At 36.0% G+C, this 19316-nt stretch overlaps 1 protein-coding gene across 1 annotated transcript in view; it reads right to left on the minus strand.

Annotated features, from left to right (window-relative positions):
* Nucleotides 1-19316, minus strand: part of phf2 (PHD finger protein 2) — a 153382-nt gene that overhangs the window by 73605 nt on the left and 60461 nt on the right. Inside the window, exons 2-8 of the mRNA XM_060835559.1 lie at nucleotides 18795-18880; nucleotides 13708-13819; nucleotides 8821-8981; nucleotides 4104-4245; nucleotides 2449-2635; nucleotides 1587-1749; nucleotides 193-280 (exon numbers count right to left, since the gene is read on the minus strand). Of these exons, the coding sequence (XP_060691542.1) occupies nucleotides 193-280; nucleotides 1587-1749; nucleotides 2449-2635; nucleotides 4104-4245; nucleotides 8821-8981; nucleotides 13708-13819; nucleotides 18795-18880 (939 nt within the window). The remainder of the gene's footprint in view (nucleotides 1-192; nucleotides 281-1586; nucleotides 1750-2448; nucleotides 2636-4103; nucleotides 4246-8820; nucleotides 8982-13707; nucleotides 13820-18794; nucleotides 18881-19316) is intronic.

Consider the following 19316-nt stretch of genomic DNA (forward strand, 5'->3'; position numbering starts at 1 on the left):
AATATTTAATCATGAATCAATGCATTTTTTTTGAGGAACAGAAACAATAATCTTGTTTTCTCTTTTATAAATGCACATTTAGATAAATTCAGCTGTCAATTAACCAAACACAGATATTCAGATCTCTTTCACAGAAAGCAACTATTTTCTGACATGTTAGTTTTTCAATTGTCACACTGAAACATAGCATACCTCAACTGCATTTCAATATTCAGACTGTGCAAGAAGTGTCCACCAAAAGCCAAACAGTCCACTGGAGTCAAAGTTGCATAAATCCAGCCTATTAATAAAATAATACATTCTTGTTACCATTTTATTCAGAAGATATGTAGTTGTCTCATGTTGGTCTGGATATCAGATATAATTTCCACGAACAGGAATCTTTCGAATTTTATTTCTTTCATATGAATGAAAAACATTCTCTTTGCAAGAAGTACAAACCACATTATACATTCAACGGCTGCAGCATCTCCACAAAGCCTTTTGGCACAGGTAGTTGTAGCTTATATTCAGGACAGTCACTTGGTGAAGGACAGCATAAGAGCCAATCTTTACTCAGTTCTTTATTTGTTTTCAGAATTAAATATTACAAAAATTGCTTCAATATCAAACACACCACAGTTTCAACAAGTGTCTGTTTTTATGTGCTCAAGTGAAATCCCAGTTAATACCCACCACCAATGTATCACTGAACACAATTAATATTCAATTAAAACTGTAAAACAAATAAGACAGAAACTAACCTTTAGAAGCTAACATATAAACAATGAATACAACCCTCTTAATTTACCTTTTAACACAACAAATGAATAACAGAAAATCCACCCCTACGTTAACCTGCTGTCAAGTCACTCTTATTGGGATATGCTCTAATGCAGATTTGTATCAAAATGCATTCTTGATCATGTAGCATTAAACATTTGCCTAAAGATTCCTGATACATGCTGTAAGACTTATTTGTATTTTATCAATATAAAGTGCAGACCCATTAAGACATGGATCTCAATATACTACAAATTCACTTACAGTGTGGCAGCGGGATGTTCGCTTAACTTTTAAAACAAGTAAATGTTTACTTACAGTTTCACTTTACTTATTATGAATAAAAGAAAACTTTTTTTATTATTAACATCATCAAACTCAAACCAAATTTCTTTTTTAGACCCCAACATCTGGGTTATAACGATTTCCACTATATGTCTGTAGCTAAATATGCAACATGCATTCTTTTATTGTAACAGATTATTATATTAACATATTATGTATCCAAGCAGTTTTCAATTCTTTTGAATTACTGCTTCGTGCATGAGGTGCATATCTGTTTTCCAAGTTAAGAGACATATCATTTATTAATTATTCCCTCAACAATCTGACTACTACAGCATTAATACAACTTCAATATGGTACACGTCTTGTAAAAAGGTATTAAACTTTTTACCTTGCAAAAATTTCAAATGATATAAAGGCATAAATAAGATTAAAGCATATCATGGTAATTAATATGATATACATTTTTTGGGATTCTTCCCAATTTCCCACCTAAGTGCACAATTTCCAAACATGAAATTTCTGTGGTGAAACTATACCTGATGGGATAAACAGGCTCTGTCCTTGTTTCAGGGTGCACTTGTAGCACTTGTCCACCTGATCTGCAAAAAACATTTCACTCTGATTCGACGATGAACTCCATCTTTCATACAAAGCAAGGTTTGCAGAGGTCGATTTAATTAGATAAAAAATTTTCTCTCCCTGTAGAGACAAGATATAACATACATAATGCTAAACGTATTCCTTTTGCCAGATTGCAAATGAATTTTGTGCTACATAATTTTCAGTAATGGGTTCATTTTTAACATCTTTAAAGCAACAAAATATCCAAAGCATACTTACAGAGACAACCACAGAATACCAAACAATGATGAAACAAAACATGAGTGGATAGGGCTGAAGATGTGGTTAAACAGGTAGAACTCAATGATTTAAAAAAGGAGAAAGCCTGTTGAAAGTAAACTGAATTTAAGAGGAAAAGGAGCTGACAGCATAATGCTTGACCAATTGACTTAATTGAATAGAAAATTAAGCTTTTTAGTTCCACGTTTTTCTGACCTTAACTTATTTTAAGTACCCCAACATAATGAGGATCAGTCTCTGACTCCAGAAGGTTGTTTTGAGCTTGGTTGGAATGGAGTTAGAGGTGTGTTCTTAGCTTATAGAAAAATACTAATCGAGAGTATTGCATCTGAAAGTGATTGTTTTTTTAAAAGTTTTTTGAAGACTATTAGGAGCAACTATATAAGAATTGCATGTGTTCTCAGAAATACTCTGTGCTTCACAAGTTTTATTTATTACTCTAATGTACTGCTTTGCATTGCAATGCTTATTATAATGTTACACAGTTCCACTTGTAAAGAAGTATTTTCCTTGTTTAAAAATTCATCTTCAACTTACACGTAGAAGATGGTACCAAGCAGAAGAACCCCCAGACCCTATGTGAAAGTCTGTGTAGCTGTCCTTCACGCCAATTTGGCAATATTTTGTAACTTTTGGCTTTTCAAAAAGTGAATCATTGTGCCATAAATTATCGACCCAGGACAATTTCTTGACAACTTCAGGAGCTTCAACCAAACTCGACATTCTGCAAAAAAGAACAATATAGGAACGCAATTCTGAGTTTTTATTAAAATCCATTTTTGAGTAAGAACTTTTGATTTTTAAACTTTTACTATTACTCTTTTGTTCCTTAACTAGATAAACATTGTGTCTGATGTATTTTGAGCTATAATAACACTGAACTATTAAAACTTAAACTAATGCCTTAATTAAATGTTATTTGACCCGTGTTCACTCTTTACTTTTTGTCACTTCTACATTAAAAGAACATTATTCCATGTTTGAGATGTCTCTAACACAATTATTAATGAAAAGCATTTTAAATCAACCTATTTGGACATAGTATGACATATTTCTGGGGCAAGTGAAACTTGAACCCAGACCTTCTAGCCCTGAGCCTAGGACACTACTAATGCACCAAAAGAATCCTAAGAGGATTTTTTTTAAAATCAACCTGTCCAGACATGTTATGACACATCTGAAGCAGATTGTAATTGAACTGTGATCTTGTGGTCTGCACTAAGTTAATTCACTAAAGCAATTAAGGACATGATGGTTTGATGTTCATCCATCATAACATTTGAATATCTAGATAGAATAATAGAATGGCTACAGCTATACTTCTATCATGTTTGTGTCATCTCTGTGCAAATGTAACTAATTCACTCCCACTCTCCTGCCCTTTGTTCTATAGCTCGATAGTGTTTTGCTTTTGAGACAAGTACCCATACTCCTTAAAAGCGCCAATGCAACTTCCCTTCATCACATTCTAAGGCTCTACACTCCTGATCCTAACCATGTACGCATAAAAGATTTTCCTCATGTCATTTTGATTCTTTTGTCATTCACATTAAATTGGTGTCCTCTCGTTCTGAGCTCTTTCTCTAATGGGAGATGTTTCTCCTCATTTATTCTGTCTAGAACCCCTTGTTTTTGGCACCTCAATCAAATCTCCTCTCAATCATCCCTTCTCTTAGGAGAATAGACCTAGCTTCTTTAATCTATCTTCATAAATGGAATTCCTCATCTCTGGAATCATTCATGTAAACCTTTTCCACACCCTTTCTAATGCCTTCACATATTTCCCAAGTGTGGTGCCCCAAATTGGAAAGATTACTCCATTCGAGGTCAGTCCAATGTTTTATAAAGGTTTCACCATTAGCTCCTTGCTTGGGCACTTTACACTTCTGTTTCCATATCTACATATATCATTAATCACTTTTTCAGGCTTCTCCAGCAATTTGAGTATTCTGTGAACATTAAAGCTAAAGGTCCAGTTGATCTTCCATCAGCTTTTTAAAATTGGACCTTCTGTTACATATTGCCTCTCCTCTTCTTCTGAGCAAAATGCCCCTCTTAACACTTCTCTGCAATAAATTACATCTGCCACTATTCTTTTACAATTTTTAAGCATTTTTGTTATGGATTATAAACAGCACAACAACATTAAGAAATTGTTTAATTATACAATAACATTAGATTTAAAAACATACTTTGTATCTGAAAATTCAAGGTTAATCACATTAAGAACTCTCTTCCGGTTTGCACTGTAGTAGTAGTCAACAAATTCTTTGATGGTCAACTTGCAGGTCTTCTGTTTTGTGACATCTACAACATCAATAACTCTGTCTGGGCCTAGAGAATAAAACGAGAGTACAACAAAACTTATCTATAAAGGACTGTAAGCTCTTGCCATAGAGCAAAATAAGAAAAATATCAAAGGAAATTGTCCCTCTAGTGTTAGAAGTCTACAGTGACATTATGTAAAATGTTAAATACCAAATGATAATTATTTCAAATGAATGTATTTTGATTCAATTCACTGTATTAATTAGTTATGGTCAATATTTGTCATAACACAAGAAAGATTTAAATACGTGCAAAGAGAATGAAGCACCAAAGAAAATAGTAACTTCATCACCAATCACTAATTTAATATTGGCCCAAAGAAGAAACAGACTGTAAACACATTATAATAATATATCGGTCAACGTTGGATATTTCAACAATATTTAGTGTGAAAGGAGAAGCAATGGGTTATTTTGAAGTCTGCAGTTCATTTTATATATGAAACAACAGACAGAATCTTATATAGATCCAAGCAATGTGGGCTTGGCAAGATGTGTGGTAGAATTGAGTGACAAGATCAACGAGGTCCATCTCAACATCAATCATCTCACTTCACCTTTTACATTCTTTACAAGCAGCATGATAGTTTCTCACAAGGGGGCAGCAAGATGCCAATTGATTGGCATTTGTTAAACAAATTGTAAATGCTACAACTATCTTAATTAATATTCAGCTTGCCATCTTACCAAACTTGTCAAACAACTCCTATTTCAGGAAACCTTGACAAGGAAACTAGAGCGAGCACCTAACTGATTTAGCTCGCCACTTGCTCTGAATGACTCAATGTTGCAAACCAGGCACCAACATCTTGGAAACGCTCCATAGGCTCTGGCCATATGTACCCAACTTCAATGAACATTGGCATCCGTCATGTACCAGTCAATAAGAATCCTCATGCCACATCTTCAAACAGCTTACAGGACACTTCTGCAATTTAGTGCTGCACCAGCAACTATCATTGTTTTGCTGCAACAAGGTCACTGTACTCAGTGACACTCATTCAGCTCAGCGACTGGACCAGGCTGCAAGTCTGAGCTCTTCATTTGTTCTCATAGAATTCACTTGCTCTCAGAGTTCACTCATTCTTAACTCTCAGCATCCCTGCTGTGCCTTTTTGTGTTTTTCCTGATCAGCCCAAGATTCTAGGCTCTTATAACTCTGTCTTGTTGTTCTGTTTAGCACAGACACAATGCCTCGAAGTTTCTCATGGTTGGCAGCAGACCCAGGTAAGTCAAGGGGGAATAGCCTTCACTCATTGGCTCTTGGTACAGTAAGCTAAGGCCAACTCCGATATCAATTCAAGCCCTGCTCAGGGCAGTCAGAGAGGATCCGGGCCTCAAAAGGAGTAGACAGCCAAATGATGGATTCTGCTTGCCCTACTGGGAGTTATTTTCCTCCTGGAATGAAACAAGCAGCTATCACTGGAGATGAAAGTGGGTGGCACTGCTGTTGGTGTTGGTAGGAAGGTGTGTGTAGGCAGTGCAAAGGGCATGGAGGTTTAGCAGTGTCAAGAAGTATGACAGTTGAGAGTCAGTGGAAAAGAAGTTGTAGACAATAATGAAAGTAGTAGAGATGAGCATTAGTGGATGGTGGGTACAGCAGCAGTTAGAGGGAAGACATTAGAATATGCCTTTGGAGAAAGTCATTGACCTCCTTCCTATATTGTTGGGTATTCCTCCAGGTGGCTGAGTCTGCACTGTTGGAGGTGGCAATCTTGGCATGGCTGGCTCGATCTGGTGCTGTGACCTCCATTGCTATTCCTGGGGGATAAGATCATCCTTTGTCAGGACCAGCCTGTCTAGCAGGAGCTCCAAATCCCTGCCTGCACAGGTTGGGTGTCCATTTACCCCTATGTGTCAGGCCCAGGGCAAATGTCAGCAACTGTACAGACAGTTCTGTACTGGCAGTTTTTGTCGCATTGCACAATAGGGGCTTTTAAAGATGGCAAAGGGTGAAGCGACACCAGTAAATTCCAGAATATCCGTGCACCGAGTTGTTCCAGTAACACGTGTAAAAGATAGGCTGGAAATCAGACATCAAACACACCATAGGTATATAATTAAGGAAACCAGAGGGAGCACCTGGCTGATTCAGCTTGCCACTTGCTCTGAATGACTGAATGAGTAATTAATAAGACAAGTTTGATAAAATAGGGCCCGAGAACACAGTACATATCACAGCAACAAAACCTCCAAACACAATCCCAACACAACTCAGACTTAGCCAGGAACACATACGATTCAGCCCTTTGAATATTAGAAATCTGTACTTAAATTAAAAGATATTCAGGATCTATGATAGATTTTGAAAGTGAGGTCAACCTTTCAGGCAGAAAGGTTTGGTTTTAAAACTAAAGAACAAAATGAGTGAATCTTCATTATTTAAATATACAACAGATCTTTACAATTATTTGATTTTGTCAGAAGACTAATTACTTATGACCTCTGTTATATTCTTCCATTATGACTCCCGGTTGCTTTGGAGCAGTTATTTTTATCATGCTGATTTGAAACATGCAACATACTTCATAATAATTTAATAAAAATAGAGATTATGGTTTAAGGGGATAGTGTGAACTAAATTAATTTTTATTTTAAAATGTGCAAGTTTTATGGCATTTCTCAATGAAACAGCTCCCATAAACCAATTTTCACTGATGAGCACAATCATGGAGTGAATCTTACACTTCTTTTACCTAAGTGTCAATTTCATCAATTTCATGAGAACTAGCATCTTTTTATTGTGTTATTGTCCCAGACCTACCTCATTAATTACCTACACCACCACTAATGTCTGAAGTTAAACGGATTCTACAACTCCCACTCACTACCACCCGGATACCCTGGAATATACCAGCATCTCTGGCACACCTGCCACTTTCAAAAGACCACTGTGCACCAGTCTGCGTGGTTTGCATAGTTTGTAACATATTCCCCCTACCTGAGAGGAAAGGGGAAGCTGCCTTCTCACTTTGCAGACAGACACCTGGAGTTCCTGTTGTTTGGAGTGTTGCAGTGGGGAAATGTCCTCTTCCCCCAGGATTGGAGATAAGGCCATGCCATCAGACCATGCCAGCCTGATCCAAGGTTGCAGTCTCAGACATCTACAGCAATGTCCAACAGTGAAGGATGAAGGTCAATAATGTCACTCAGCCAGAGTAGGTGCCATTATCTTCTCTCTGACACCTTGTATTCGCTCCATCTCTGTTACTGCACTCACCTCATACCAAGGCTCATGCTCTATCCTTTTATTACATACAAACTTCTCTTATTCGCTCTCACTCATCCTCCTTACCCTGTATGGTCTCTGCACTGCCTACTCACTTGCCACATTCCCCACAACACTAACAGCTATGTCATTAATTTTTATCTTAATCTCTCCCATTCTCTCATTTCAGGAGAAAAGATCCCACACAAAGACAGAAAGTGCAAACATGGGTGGTGGACTGTCCAACATTTGCCTCCTCCCTCTGTTCGAGAAGAGAATCCTTACCCTACAGCCATGAATAACAGACTGACAGTGCCCAAGTCTCTGGACGGGCATTGGAGACTGCCCTTAACTTACTGTGCCAGGACCTGATCTCCCCTGATTTGACTGAGGACTGCTGACAACCATGACAAGCTTCCTGGCTTTGCGTCTGCACTAAGTGGCAAGGCAAGACAGCAGTACTGTGGACCCAGTTGCTCTGGCTAAGAGGGGAAAGCACTGAAATGTAAGCCAAACAAGGATGTTGTGAGAATCCAAGTAATCTTAGAGTAAGAGAACGTGAAGACTGCAAGTGAACAGCCCTGATGATCACAAAGTGTCCTTGCAGCAGCATTGCAATGGTAGCTGCTAGTGTGCTCCAAAGTGCAGCTTCAAAGTGCAGAATCATCCTTTGGGGAGATTGGAGAAGTTTCATCAGTGTTCTGAAAGGCTGGCAGATGTCGGATGGCAGCAACCATAGATGGGATGCGAGTGTGGTCAGTGCTCTAGAGTGTGCCCTGAGATGCTGTTGCCACTGTCTAAGAAGGTGGTGCAGAGAAGTAAGTAATGAACTGAAGTCCACAGGTACCTGCTGTGACAGTTGACGATGTCAAGTTTCCTCGCAACAGCTGGTAGAATAGGAAGCTACATATTCACAAGGCACAATTTGCAGTTAATGAGGCCAATAACATGCAATAATTCCCACTAATAGGCATCTCGCTGTTCCCTACTGAGAATCTTATATCGATATCTGGAACTTATTCAAAATTATGGCTAGTTTCTCTTGTTATTGTGAAAGGCCTCACTGGACTTCTCACACAATTCTCTCATATTTCCACAACCCATATCATTCAGGGCCCTTTAAGGTACTGCCATTGCAATTGCAACTCATGCATATGCTAGACATAAAGCTATTTCTAGTTGTACAACAATTTTCATTATTCGATCATTCAGAATTTGACTACTTTGAACAAAATACATGAAAAAGAAGTGTTTAAAAAAACGAACAAAATGCATTTTTGGCAAAGAGTACATTATGGAATAAGGAAGGAAATTATTCTTTTCATTTTCTTCTCTTTGAGTGTAACATAAGCTGTTGATAAGTCAAATACTTACCAACATAATTTTCAAGGTCACTAACAGAAAATGTAAGTGGTGGCAAACTTAATCCCAAACCATCTTTCTTTGCAACCAAAATAGGTCCAGTAAAACCATTTTCTTCCAGAAATCCCAAGGATAGTTGAGTTCCAGTCAGCCTTTGAATAACCTCCTCTGCACTAAACAAACAAATAGATTTGCTTCAGTTCAATAATAGCTTTTGATAGAAGTTGTTATTTCAACTATGCTTTCAATTTTCTACATCTTACGTATAGAAGTATCATGTGTGTTTTTGAGTAGAGGTCCAGTTGTTTATAGTTGTGTTCTTTGTCATATTTTCACAATGAGTATTTGTGGTCAAAGTCCATATAATAATCACAAAAAAGGTAAATTACTTACTATTAATCCTCATTTTTTTAACCAACTCTTGAGCTGCACATATTGATTGGACTACAGGCCATTGGGAAAATCAAATGGGGATAAGCTGCTCAGCATTTCTCACAGACTTTAAATACTGCTTGCATGTCATGATTGCACATTGCCTAAAAAATAACATCTTCCTAATTCAGCTTTAGAATAATCTGCAAATAAAACTCAAACTGATGAACATTTCAATGGAATAGTGAAGAATAACAGAATGTATTTCACTGAATCATTGAGCCATTATAGAGCAAAAAGAATAGGAGAAAGTGAGGACTGAAGATACTGGAGATCAGAGCTTAAAAATGTGTTGCTGGAAAAGTGCAGCAGGTCAGGCAGCATCAAAGGAACAGGTGAATCGACGTTTTGGGCATAAGCCCTTCTTCAGTGCAGAAAGAATGCCTAGCGAGTCTTTTCCAGCTCCACGTAGGAAAATAAAGAAAAGCAGTGGTCTAAGCACATGACGAACACCACGGTTTCCTGTCTGAAAAACAGCAATTTTCACCATTTGCTAATGTTTTTAGATACAAATTTTATATCTTTATATCCAAGCTGACACTCCTCGTTCTTGAGACTCAATTCTGTTCTCCAGAAAGTGACAAATATTTTATAAAACGCTTTATGAAGTCAAAAAGACAACATTCACTTTATTCCATACATCCACCTTCTCTGTTACATTCATCAAAAAGTTCAATTTTTAATTTTTCTTCATTAAAGGGAATATGTACAATACTGATTCAGAATAACTGCCCGTTATTCATGTTTTCTCTGTACACCAATAGGATAGCAAACTATAGTTATTCTTCAATTTTTCCAAGGTTCAGAGGGATGGAGAAGAATGGTCAAAGAGTTCTTTTTATTAAATATGCTGACAGCAGGAACGATGAAGGAATATTGGACCAAATGAAGGAGAACTAATTAGTTAATATGTCACTGCTTGCAAAAGATGCAAAGGATGCTCATGTATTTAACCATCCACTTAATTCTAACAGATTCCTTCTTCCCCAAATCTGAAGTACAAAGCAAAAAGTCATTAAGGCCTGATCAATTCTTTATCTAGAAGGAGGAAAAACAAGAGATTTGCAATAGCCCACCATATCTGAAAAAAGGACATCCACACATACATCATCTACTCTCCAAATGTCTTGATGTCGAAGCTTTCAATCCCCAAGTACTCAAATGAAAGGTTGGCATTTAGCAATCTGACCTGAAGGAAAACACACCCTCTTCTGATCATCAGCTTGTTTTCCTATCTATGACTTCCAACTGCTTGCAATGCAACAATTCTTGGGATTTTGTTATTATTGAACTGTCAAGTAGTTTTGGAAGGTTTTCAATCAAAAGCAAGGCAGCAATTCAAAATATGTCAGTTGCTGATAATTAAGAAATTATCCTCAATGGGAAAACTGCCAATTTATCTATGGGTTCCTCTTTGTTGGGTTAAACTGAATTTTTGTTGCATATTTTATATTCTTAACTTCTAGTGGAAGAAGTGATCAACTTCTTCACGGAATGTTCAGCTTTCCCACTGTGATTCTGTCAGCAAAATTGGCATATTCCACTGAACAGATTGTATCCTCTGGAACAGCATTTCTCATGAAACACAGTCAGTATACAGAACAAAGGATGAAACTAGGGGCAAGATTCAACCCCACATGGGTGCAAATACTGATGCAGTTGAAAAACTCATCAATATGTTAGTTTGTTGGGGCTGGCCTCATTCAGGCCGCAGGCCTTTTTCTTGGATGCAGGACTGCAGTCAGTAGGGTTAGCTACATGGCAGGTCATTAATGAAACCTTATTAAAAATCCATTTAAGCCAACTGTCATTATTTTCTAATCAGTCTGTAGACCGACCCCACCACCTTAAGGTGTAAGAGACAAGGGCAGCTGCCTGGGAGGTGAAAGATCAGTGGCAGACACTGGAGCAATGCATAAGAACAGCTTTAAAGTCACCTGACTGGTCTCAGCTCTGGCCTTACACTATCCCTATGTCATGATGTTCTGCTATGCTGAGGGTATTTTAAAAGTTAAAAGTGTTGGAGAAAAGATGGAGACATGAAACTCTCTGTTTCTAGTCTGACATGTTAACTTGTTCTATGCTTGAATGATAGCCTTGAGGTGTTTGCAACTCCAATGTGAAAGTAGTTTCTTGTGAGCTGGAGTGCTTCCCAGGGTTTCTCCAGCATCAAGAGCCTGCCCAACAATCTTGATCAGATGGTGAGCCAGCCTACTGGTCATTAATTAGTTTCCAACTCAGGAAAATCATTATAGGGTGATTGTTTCCCACTCTGTGCAGTGTTATGACCACCATTTGATCCCAGCAATGAGGTCCTAATTGGGCATAGGTTCATTACTGTGCTATTCCTTGGAGATTGATTTAGTTATCTAGTCTTGCAGAATTATGTTTTGCTGTAGCCTCCTGACAACGCCCCTTAAACTACAAAACAAAGGCAATAGTACACATGCAAGGATGGGAAATACATGTTTTACACTTAATAGGGGCCCATATTCACCAATCAGCAGGTACCACTTTCTCATTATTTTTGAAATTGTTCCTTTTAAATGATTAGTTAAATTCCTCTATGGTTGAATGATAGTCTTGAAAAGCTTGTAACTGTAATGCGAAAGACACTATTTTTATGCAAAAAGTAAAAGGATATAAGAGACTGACTTTTAGCAAGAAAGCTCAAAATAACTAACATTTGGAATATTATCAGTTGCTCTAATAATTTTCTCTGATTTGCTTTGCTTAATGAAATGTTACACCTTCTATTTCAGATAGCAAAGTGACAAACAATAAAACATGAGCATAATCTTTTAAGCAAATGCAAAATATTCAACTTCTAAAACATTATCTGTTTCTCTCCATAGATGCTATCTGACCTGATAAATATTTCCAGTATTTTCTCTTTTCACTTCTAATCTTTACATAATTATAAGCTTTTATTCACACAGACATATGTTACGTTTATGCACCTCCAAATCAAATCACCAGAAATTCAGTCAACTCTTATATATAGAAGTGAATTCCCAATTAATTCCTATTACATGAATACAAATAAGCACTCCATTAACCTCACACTGTAAGTTGTTTCCATTAGTCACACTACTTACCTAACATGGTGCTTTTGGCAAGTTATCTAAGCATAATCTTGAAATAAATAAACTAATAATCAAGTTGAAATATATTAATATACAACATATGTCTACCTACAAAATAATGATCAAGCTGTACAATGAAGGCAACTAGGTTTGTTACAAGCAGACTATATTTCCAAAAAATGCACAGAATAAAAATGTGAGTTAGGAGAGATTTTCAGTACATCACATCTCTTTTAAATATTCCCTCTGTATCTTGAATCTGTGTCCTTTAGTAAGACTGATTATGTCAGCAAGTTCAAGAGAGAATTAGATAGGTCATGCTGAAACACTTGTTAAATGTTGTACACATTATTGTGAGATATAATTTTCCTGGACACTTGGAGCAGCAAATGATGCACAAGTGTCTTTTCTAACGCATGGCTTAGAAAGGGTGGACGCTGGGAAGTTGTTTCCAATAGGTGGGGAGACTAGGACCCGTGGACACAGCCTTAAAATTAGAGGGGGTCAATTTAGAACAGAAATGAGGAGACATTTCTTCAGCCAGAGAGTAGCGGGCCTGTGGAATTCATTGCCATGGAGCACAGTGGGAGCCAGGACATTGGGTGTCTTCAAGGCAGAGATTGATAAATTCTTGATCTAGCAAGGAATTAAGGGCTACTGGGGGAGTGCAGGAAAGTGGAATTGAAATGCTCATCAGCCATGATTGAACTCAATGGGCCGAATGGCCTTGCTTCCACTGCTATGTCTTATGGTCTTTTCTGAACTTGTATATTCAAACTTCCGATGACTATTGATCCTGCAAAGTTGAGTTTTATTATTCAATGATTGATAAACTAAAACTGCAGAATAAAAGTTAAAAAACTAACTTGCAATAAATTCTAACTCATAACTGATACAATTAATCTGCTATTATTTTATCTTAATATATGAACTGCTGGCAGTGAACTGAATTCTACAAAAATTCCACAGTGTAACAGTCAGCTTTGAAAAGTTTTCTGCATTAATTAAATTTACATTTGTTTAAAACAAAATCTTATTGAGAGTTACATAGTTGATTAGACACTTTTTTTCCTGTATTATACAAATGCAATTTTCAACAGGACAAAAGTATCTTATTCAAGTAGAGTATATATAGTTTGTTTAATTAAGAATTTGGAATAAGACATCTACAATAAGTATGGCAATTTGCTCATTATGCATTACCAATTCACAACAGTTAGTGAAGAGATAAATATATTTTGTAGCTATTATATTTAACTTATTGTTATTCACATTTCTCTGTTTAAATAATGAGTAGACTCCCATAACAAATAAAAATGTAAACAATTTTCACAGTCAGTAATTTCTCATAGGCAAATACTTCTTATGGAATAATTCCTACCTAGGGAAGGTCCGGCTTCGGAGCTCTTTTATAAACACTTGGCTTCCATTTTGAACTGGTCGTGTAATATCCATAGTATGTATTGGCTCATACTTTTGCTTTTTCTTTTTCACTAGAAAGTATAAAGAAGAAAATACTGTACTGAAAATAATGAATAAAACATTACTGCATGCGAACATTTCCATTTAATTGGGATGTAACATGAAACGAAAGAGCACAAGTGTTTTAAATAAATGTCCTCCGTGGTTCTAAGATGTCCCCAAGTACTTTACAGCTGATTAAGTACTTTTGAAGTGTAGTGCCTGTTTGTAATGTAGGGAATTCAGCAGTAAATATACATACTTGCAAATCCACAAACAGCAACAAAATCAGATCATCTTTTTTAGGCTTTGATCAAAGGATCAATCTCTGTGAAAAAAAACAGGCTATCTCTACTCCTCTTAAGTGCCTGGTGATCATTTACACATGTTTCAGAGGTTTCAGTTAACATCTTATCTGAAAGAGACCAACTTCAAATAAGCAAAGCACTGTCTCAAATAAAATGCTATCCTTGATTATGGAAACAAATTGCTAGAGTGGGTGTTGAATCCATGAGTTTTTTTTGCTTCAAAGTGATAGTGCAACCATTTGACAACAATAACAACTGTTTGAATGTGAGTTATTCTTCCTTATTAAAGATAGCTATTCTTTAAGTGCCAAAGGTAAATCAAGTCAATCTTACAGTGGAATCATATTGGATTCTTTTATTTCAAGAGGTCATCATCTTGTTTCAACTCATTTCTGTTTTCCACACACTCCATAGACAGGATGTAGTTTTGTTATGCGTCCTATACCTTTGCTCCCCCTAAGGTAATTCTGCTTCAACTTTTCCTGAGACTCTATAGCTCCTCCTATTGAGTCCCTTCTCAACTTTGAACCAGTTTCTTTCTATCTGTGTACAGCCTACAATAACTTTGATGTTTAGAGTTTCTACTCAAGTTGATCTTAATTCCATAACTGAAGGTTTGCCAAAAGTAAGTACGCCAAATTTCAGCATTTCTTTCTGGTCTAGTACATATAAACTATTACAGTTTAATAGTTAGATTATTATTTGCTGCCTTACAAGTTCAGTGTTTCAATTTATGCATGTACTGAAGTAACAACTGTGCTTCAAGTTTTTATAATGCAGGACAAATGGCAAAACCTATGCATTTGAAGTTCAATAGCACTCATATTAAGAACTACCTTATCTATTATCTAACCTAATGCTTATGTGGCCTGTGATAGCATCAATGAGTGAGTAAATATAACGCATGGATTTTAAGGAAAGAGATTTTGGGATTACATAAACATTAAAGCACAATATGGAGAAATGGTGAAACCAAACTATATGGTATACGTCTGCGGTTTTGGATGAGAGTGATGATAAGCTTGCTGGTTTAGTGATTCATTAGCCTGTGTATGGCACATACCAGGTCTGTAATAAATAAAGTGTAATGTATCATTATTAACAGGTGGACAGGAATAATTATGGTTTATTACAGATGTGACAGATAAAACAACAGATGATAAAATAAATAATCTGGATAGTTGCAATGTCCTTTGCAGAAGTAACAAGCAACAGCCTAGGAATTGCAGTCTGCAATATTAGGACATATAAAGATCATTCTTAGATGACAACTTTTAACAGCTTAATTAAACTGAGCATTTTTATTTAATACTGCAGACAATTATTTGCAGGCCTACATTTTCAGTAAAATCCAAAGTAGAAACTAAATGGATAGTTCACTTGATTGATTGAGTCACAGGCAAGCATCTTTATGTCGGAAAATCAAACTTTGAAGTCCATCACAAAATGGGATCAATGTTAGATCATGATTGTAAACATGATTTCTTAATGCAATATATGCCATGCACATCCACAAATAAATGTACTCGTTAGTGAAATTCAAGAAATAAACCAGTTTTTTACTTGAAATAAAGAAAGTTTTTGCTAATGTCCAATCCCAGAAAGGAGGTGATTCTACAAAACTAGAATTTGTGACTAGAATCAATAAAATTCTACAAAGAAAACCAAGTGATACTATGTTGAATATTGCAAGACAAGAGGTACTGGCCTCAACCAACCCTGAAATCGAACTTGACATGCTTTACACAGGCCTGTATGCTTCTCCTTTTGATTAAAAAAAAGTTAAGACATCATGAAATATGTACTAAATATCTATACAACATTCACAATGTATTGTATGGGCTATAACAGAACCAATGTGAAATTGTTCAAGCTATTTTTCCAGGCAAGGAAAAAAATGTACAATTCGCTTAGCCTGCATGCATTTCATTTGCTGTTGGTCAAATATTTAATTCTGTACTGGAAATAGTTATGGATAATGATCTGCGATTTGTCAGCTAATGGATAAGGCTTCAACAAAAGCAGAATTGAATAATTAACTGGTCAACCCACACAAACCTTAACTACCAATTAATATTAGTAGAAACAAAACATAACAAGCATGCCATGGAAATTGTTAAAAAAAAATCACAGGTGGTTTTCTTCTGCATAGTCTTGATATAAAAAGGTTTAGTTTTATAATAGAAAACTTATCATCAACTGATACAAAACACTGAGGGCTAATTCAGGCCTTAAAACATAAAAAGTAGACATTAACTGTATTTGTAGTATTTAAGATATGCATATATTGAACTCAAATGGTGTAAAAGACAAAATAATAAGATATATTTTTGAAAGCAGACAATTTAAATGCTTTTTGTTGATTGACTAATTCAATGTACAGCTAATTTGGTAACTTCAATCTATATTCCCATGACTGTCACTTGTGAATGTCCAGCCTCCCAAGCCATCATTGTCCTTTTTCTCTTTTCTCCAGAATCTACTGAACTCTGCTGAAGACAGCTCAATAAATAGTAATCCTGCTATGTATGATTGCCATGTACTCCATTCTTCTCAAACAAAAGGCAGAATTATTCCTGTCCACCTGTCAATAATGATACATTGCATTTTATAAATCGAAAGGTCTTTTTAAAATTTTATAATAGGTTTTGGATGTTACCTAGTAGGGTGTCGAAACGTCTGGAAATGAACCTTGCAGCTCAGTGAACAAACCTACATCCAAAATCTCAACCTGAGCTACAAATCTTCTCTAAACTCGCTTTATGTATTGAAAACTTGTCTTCCACAGTATCCTAGAGTGACGTTTGTGACACAATGTATTTATACTAGCGAAAAGGTCTTCTCATATCTCCAAAATTCCATTTAGGCTCGTGTCTCCTAAAAAATACTAGAAACAAATAGCTTGACTATAGTTGAATATTGCCACCATCTTACCTAATAAACATAGATCGAACACCATGCACTATTATATTTCCTTGCCAAACAAGATACTTGATGCACATCATGAGGGACAGAAGAAGATGTACGACTGGAAAGAATTAGTTCTTATTCTTCTGGGTGGCCCCACTAATTCTGTTGTTTTCTCATTGACTTTCCACTAGAAGGCATGTTATTCCAGAAACGGTCTACCTCAACAGCAGATTCAAAAATTCAAAATTTTCAGGTAGCTGAGAAATTCTGATAGCTCCTTATTGGCTCTTCAGGACTGAAGATGCATAGAATATTCACTATTATCTAATGAGGTCATTGAATACCAGTTTTCGATTATCTAAAAAATTTACAACTACAGTTTCAAAAGGATGCTGTATACATAAAGCAATGGTGGATTCAGATCCAAAGTTTCTGGATTCATGATCAAAAGGGTTGGCTTCTGGATGATTCTTTTGGAAATGTTGAAAATGATCAGAAATCTTTATTCAGGTTTAGACAGGCCTGTAACAGATATGGCTGATGAATTTATAATAGTGGAAATGAGTCTTAAATCTTCATCAGATATGAGATTTCTGTATGTGCTAGAATCTTAATCACTATCTTGAAGTTAAATGCTTCATGTTTTTCTATGCTTTCCAGAGGAGGGCATTCTAGAGGCATATTAAGTAAATTAAAGTTATCATTTAGAACTTCAAGCAGATTGGACAGTTCAGAGATCAAACATTCACTTTTCTTTTACAAATATTCTATGCATCTCCAGTTTTGGACAACCAATGAGGAACTCTTAGAATTTCTCAGCAGCCTGAAAATTTTGAATTTTTAAATCTGCTATTGAGGTAGACAGTTTCTGGAATAACATGCCGCCTAGTGGAAACTCAATGAGAAAACAACAGAATTAGTGCAGTCAGCTGAAATAGGAACTAATTATTTCCAGTCCTACATATTCTTCTGTCCCTGTATTGGGTGCTACATTAATCTGTTGGGTGACTGTAAATTCCAGGAGTTGAAATAATCTTGTGACACCTCTACTAGGTTTAAGTTAATTGTGTGAAATTTCACATTCTTTTTAATAAAGAGGCCATGACAGTAAACCAGATTCAATCTCTGGTTTTGACTGTTTTAGTTAGGTTGGGGTTAAATTGTAATATTTAACCTTAGCATTATGAGACCTCCATACTAGGGTGAAACAGTAAGAAAGTTAAGAGCTTGATATAGTTGACATATAACTGGCTAGTTATGCACCATATTCAAGTTTGTAGCCCTCAGTATCCGAGAAGTAGAGGTGTGGCCCATATCTGAGTGAGTTAGCAACAGAGCTAGGTAAGTCAAGGGCACCAAAGACAAAAAGGAGAAAGAAATTAGACATGTGAATGGCAGCATGGCTTCCATGTTAACGGAAGATCAAAAGCAATGAAATTGGTATATATAAAGTTAAATGATGATGGAGTAATCATTCTTTTCTTAAAAATCTCACTTTAACATTTGTAGTTTCATATCAAGGGAACAAATTACTCTGGAGTTTCTGCTACCTTTGACTCGAAATCATGACTCCAGAATTGCACATAAACTCCATTGAGGCATAATGTCAAATTATTCACAATGTTAACTTTTCAAAGCATACCTATTGAGCTGGAGGAAAGTTCTAACTTTTGTTACATTAGCAGAATAGCAAACATTGATTTAAAAGGGATATGGCTTGTTGCACAAACATAATAGAATATGCTGATCAACCTTTTATTTTCAAACAAAATCCAGATACATAACTTACTTGTAGACTGGCCGTGAGTTTTTTCACAGTTTGGACAGTGATAGATATCAATATCTGGTGCCTCATCCTCTTCAACGCCAACACAGCTGTAATCATTCCAAATATAAAGGCATGTTACATCAATGAAAGGCTGTATTCATTCTGAAACAATTATTTATAAATGACTTGGTGTTTGCTGTGTTTTGTTCTCTGTAACCTATATAAAATGATAATTTAAATAATGCAGATTAACAACAGATTCAGGTTTTTAAAATAAATCATAACAATAAAAGTTCACCATAATTGATAAAGTTGAATAAACCATGATCCATATGAATGACTGCAAAGTTAAATCAAGGGTAGATGTAAATTTCAGAAGAGATGCATCACCCACCCTTAATAGGACCTATCTAATTCATTACACCCTTTTTAAGAAAGGCAGAACAGTCAGTACTGTTATAATACGTGTTTCTTCAATGCAAATTAGTTTTAACGCAATTGAAGAATTTAGACCATTATTTGTAGAACATGAACTTTCCTTAA

The sequence above is a fragment of the Hemiscyllium ocellatum genome, chromosome 14, assembly GCF_020745735.1.
Source record: "Hemiscyllium ocellatum isolate sHemOce1 chromosome 14, sHemOce1.pat.X.cur, whole genome shotgun sequence".
NCBI lineage: Eukaryota > Metazoa > Chordata > Chondrichthyes > Orectolobiformes > Hemiscylliidae > Hemiscyllium > Hemiscyllium ocellatum.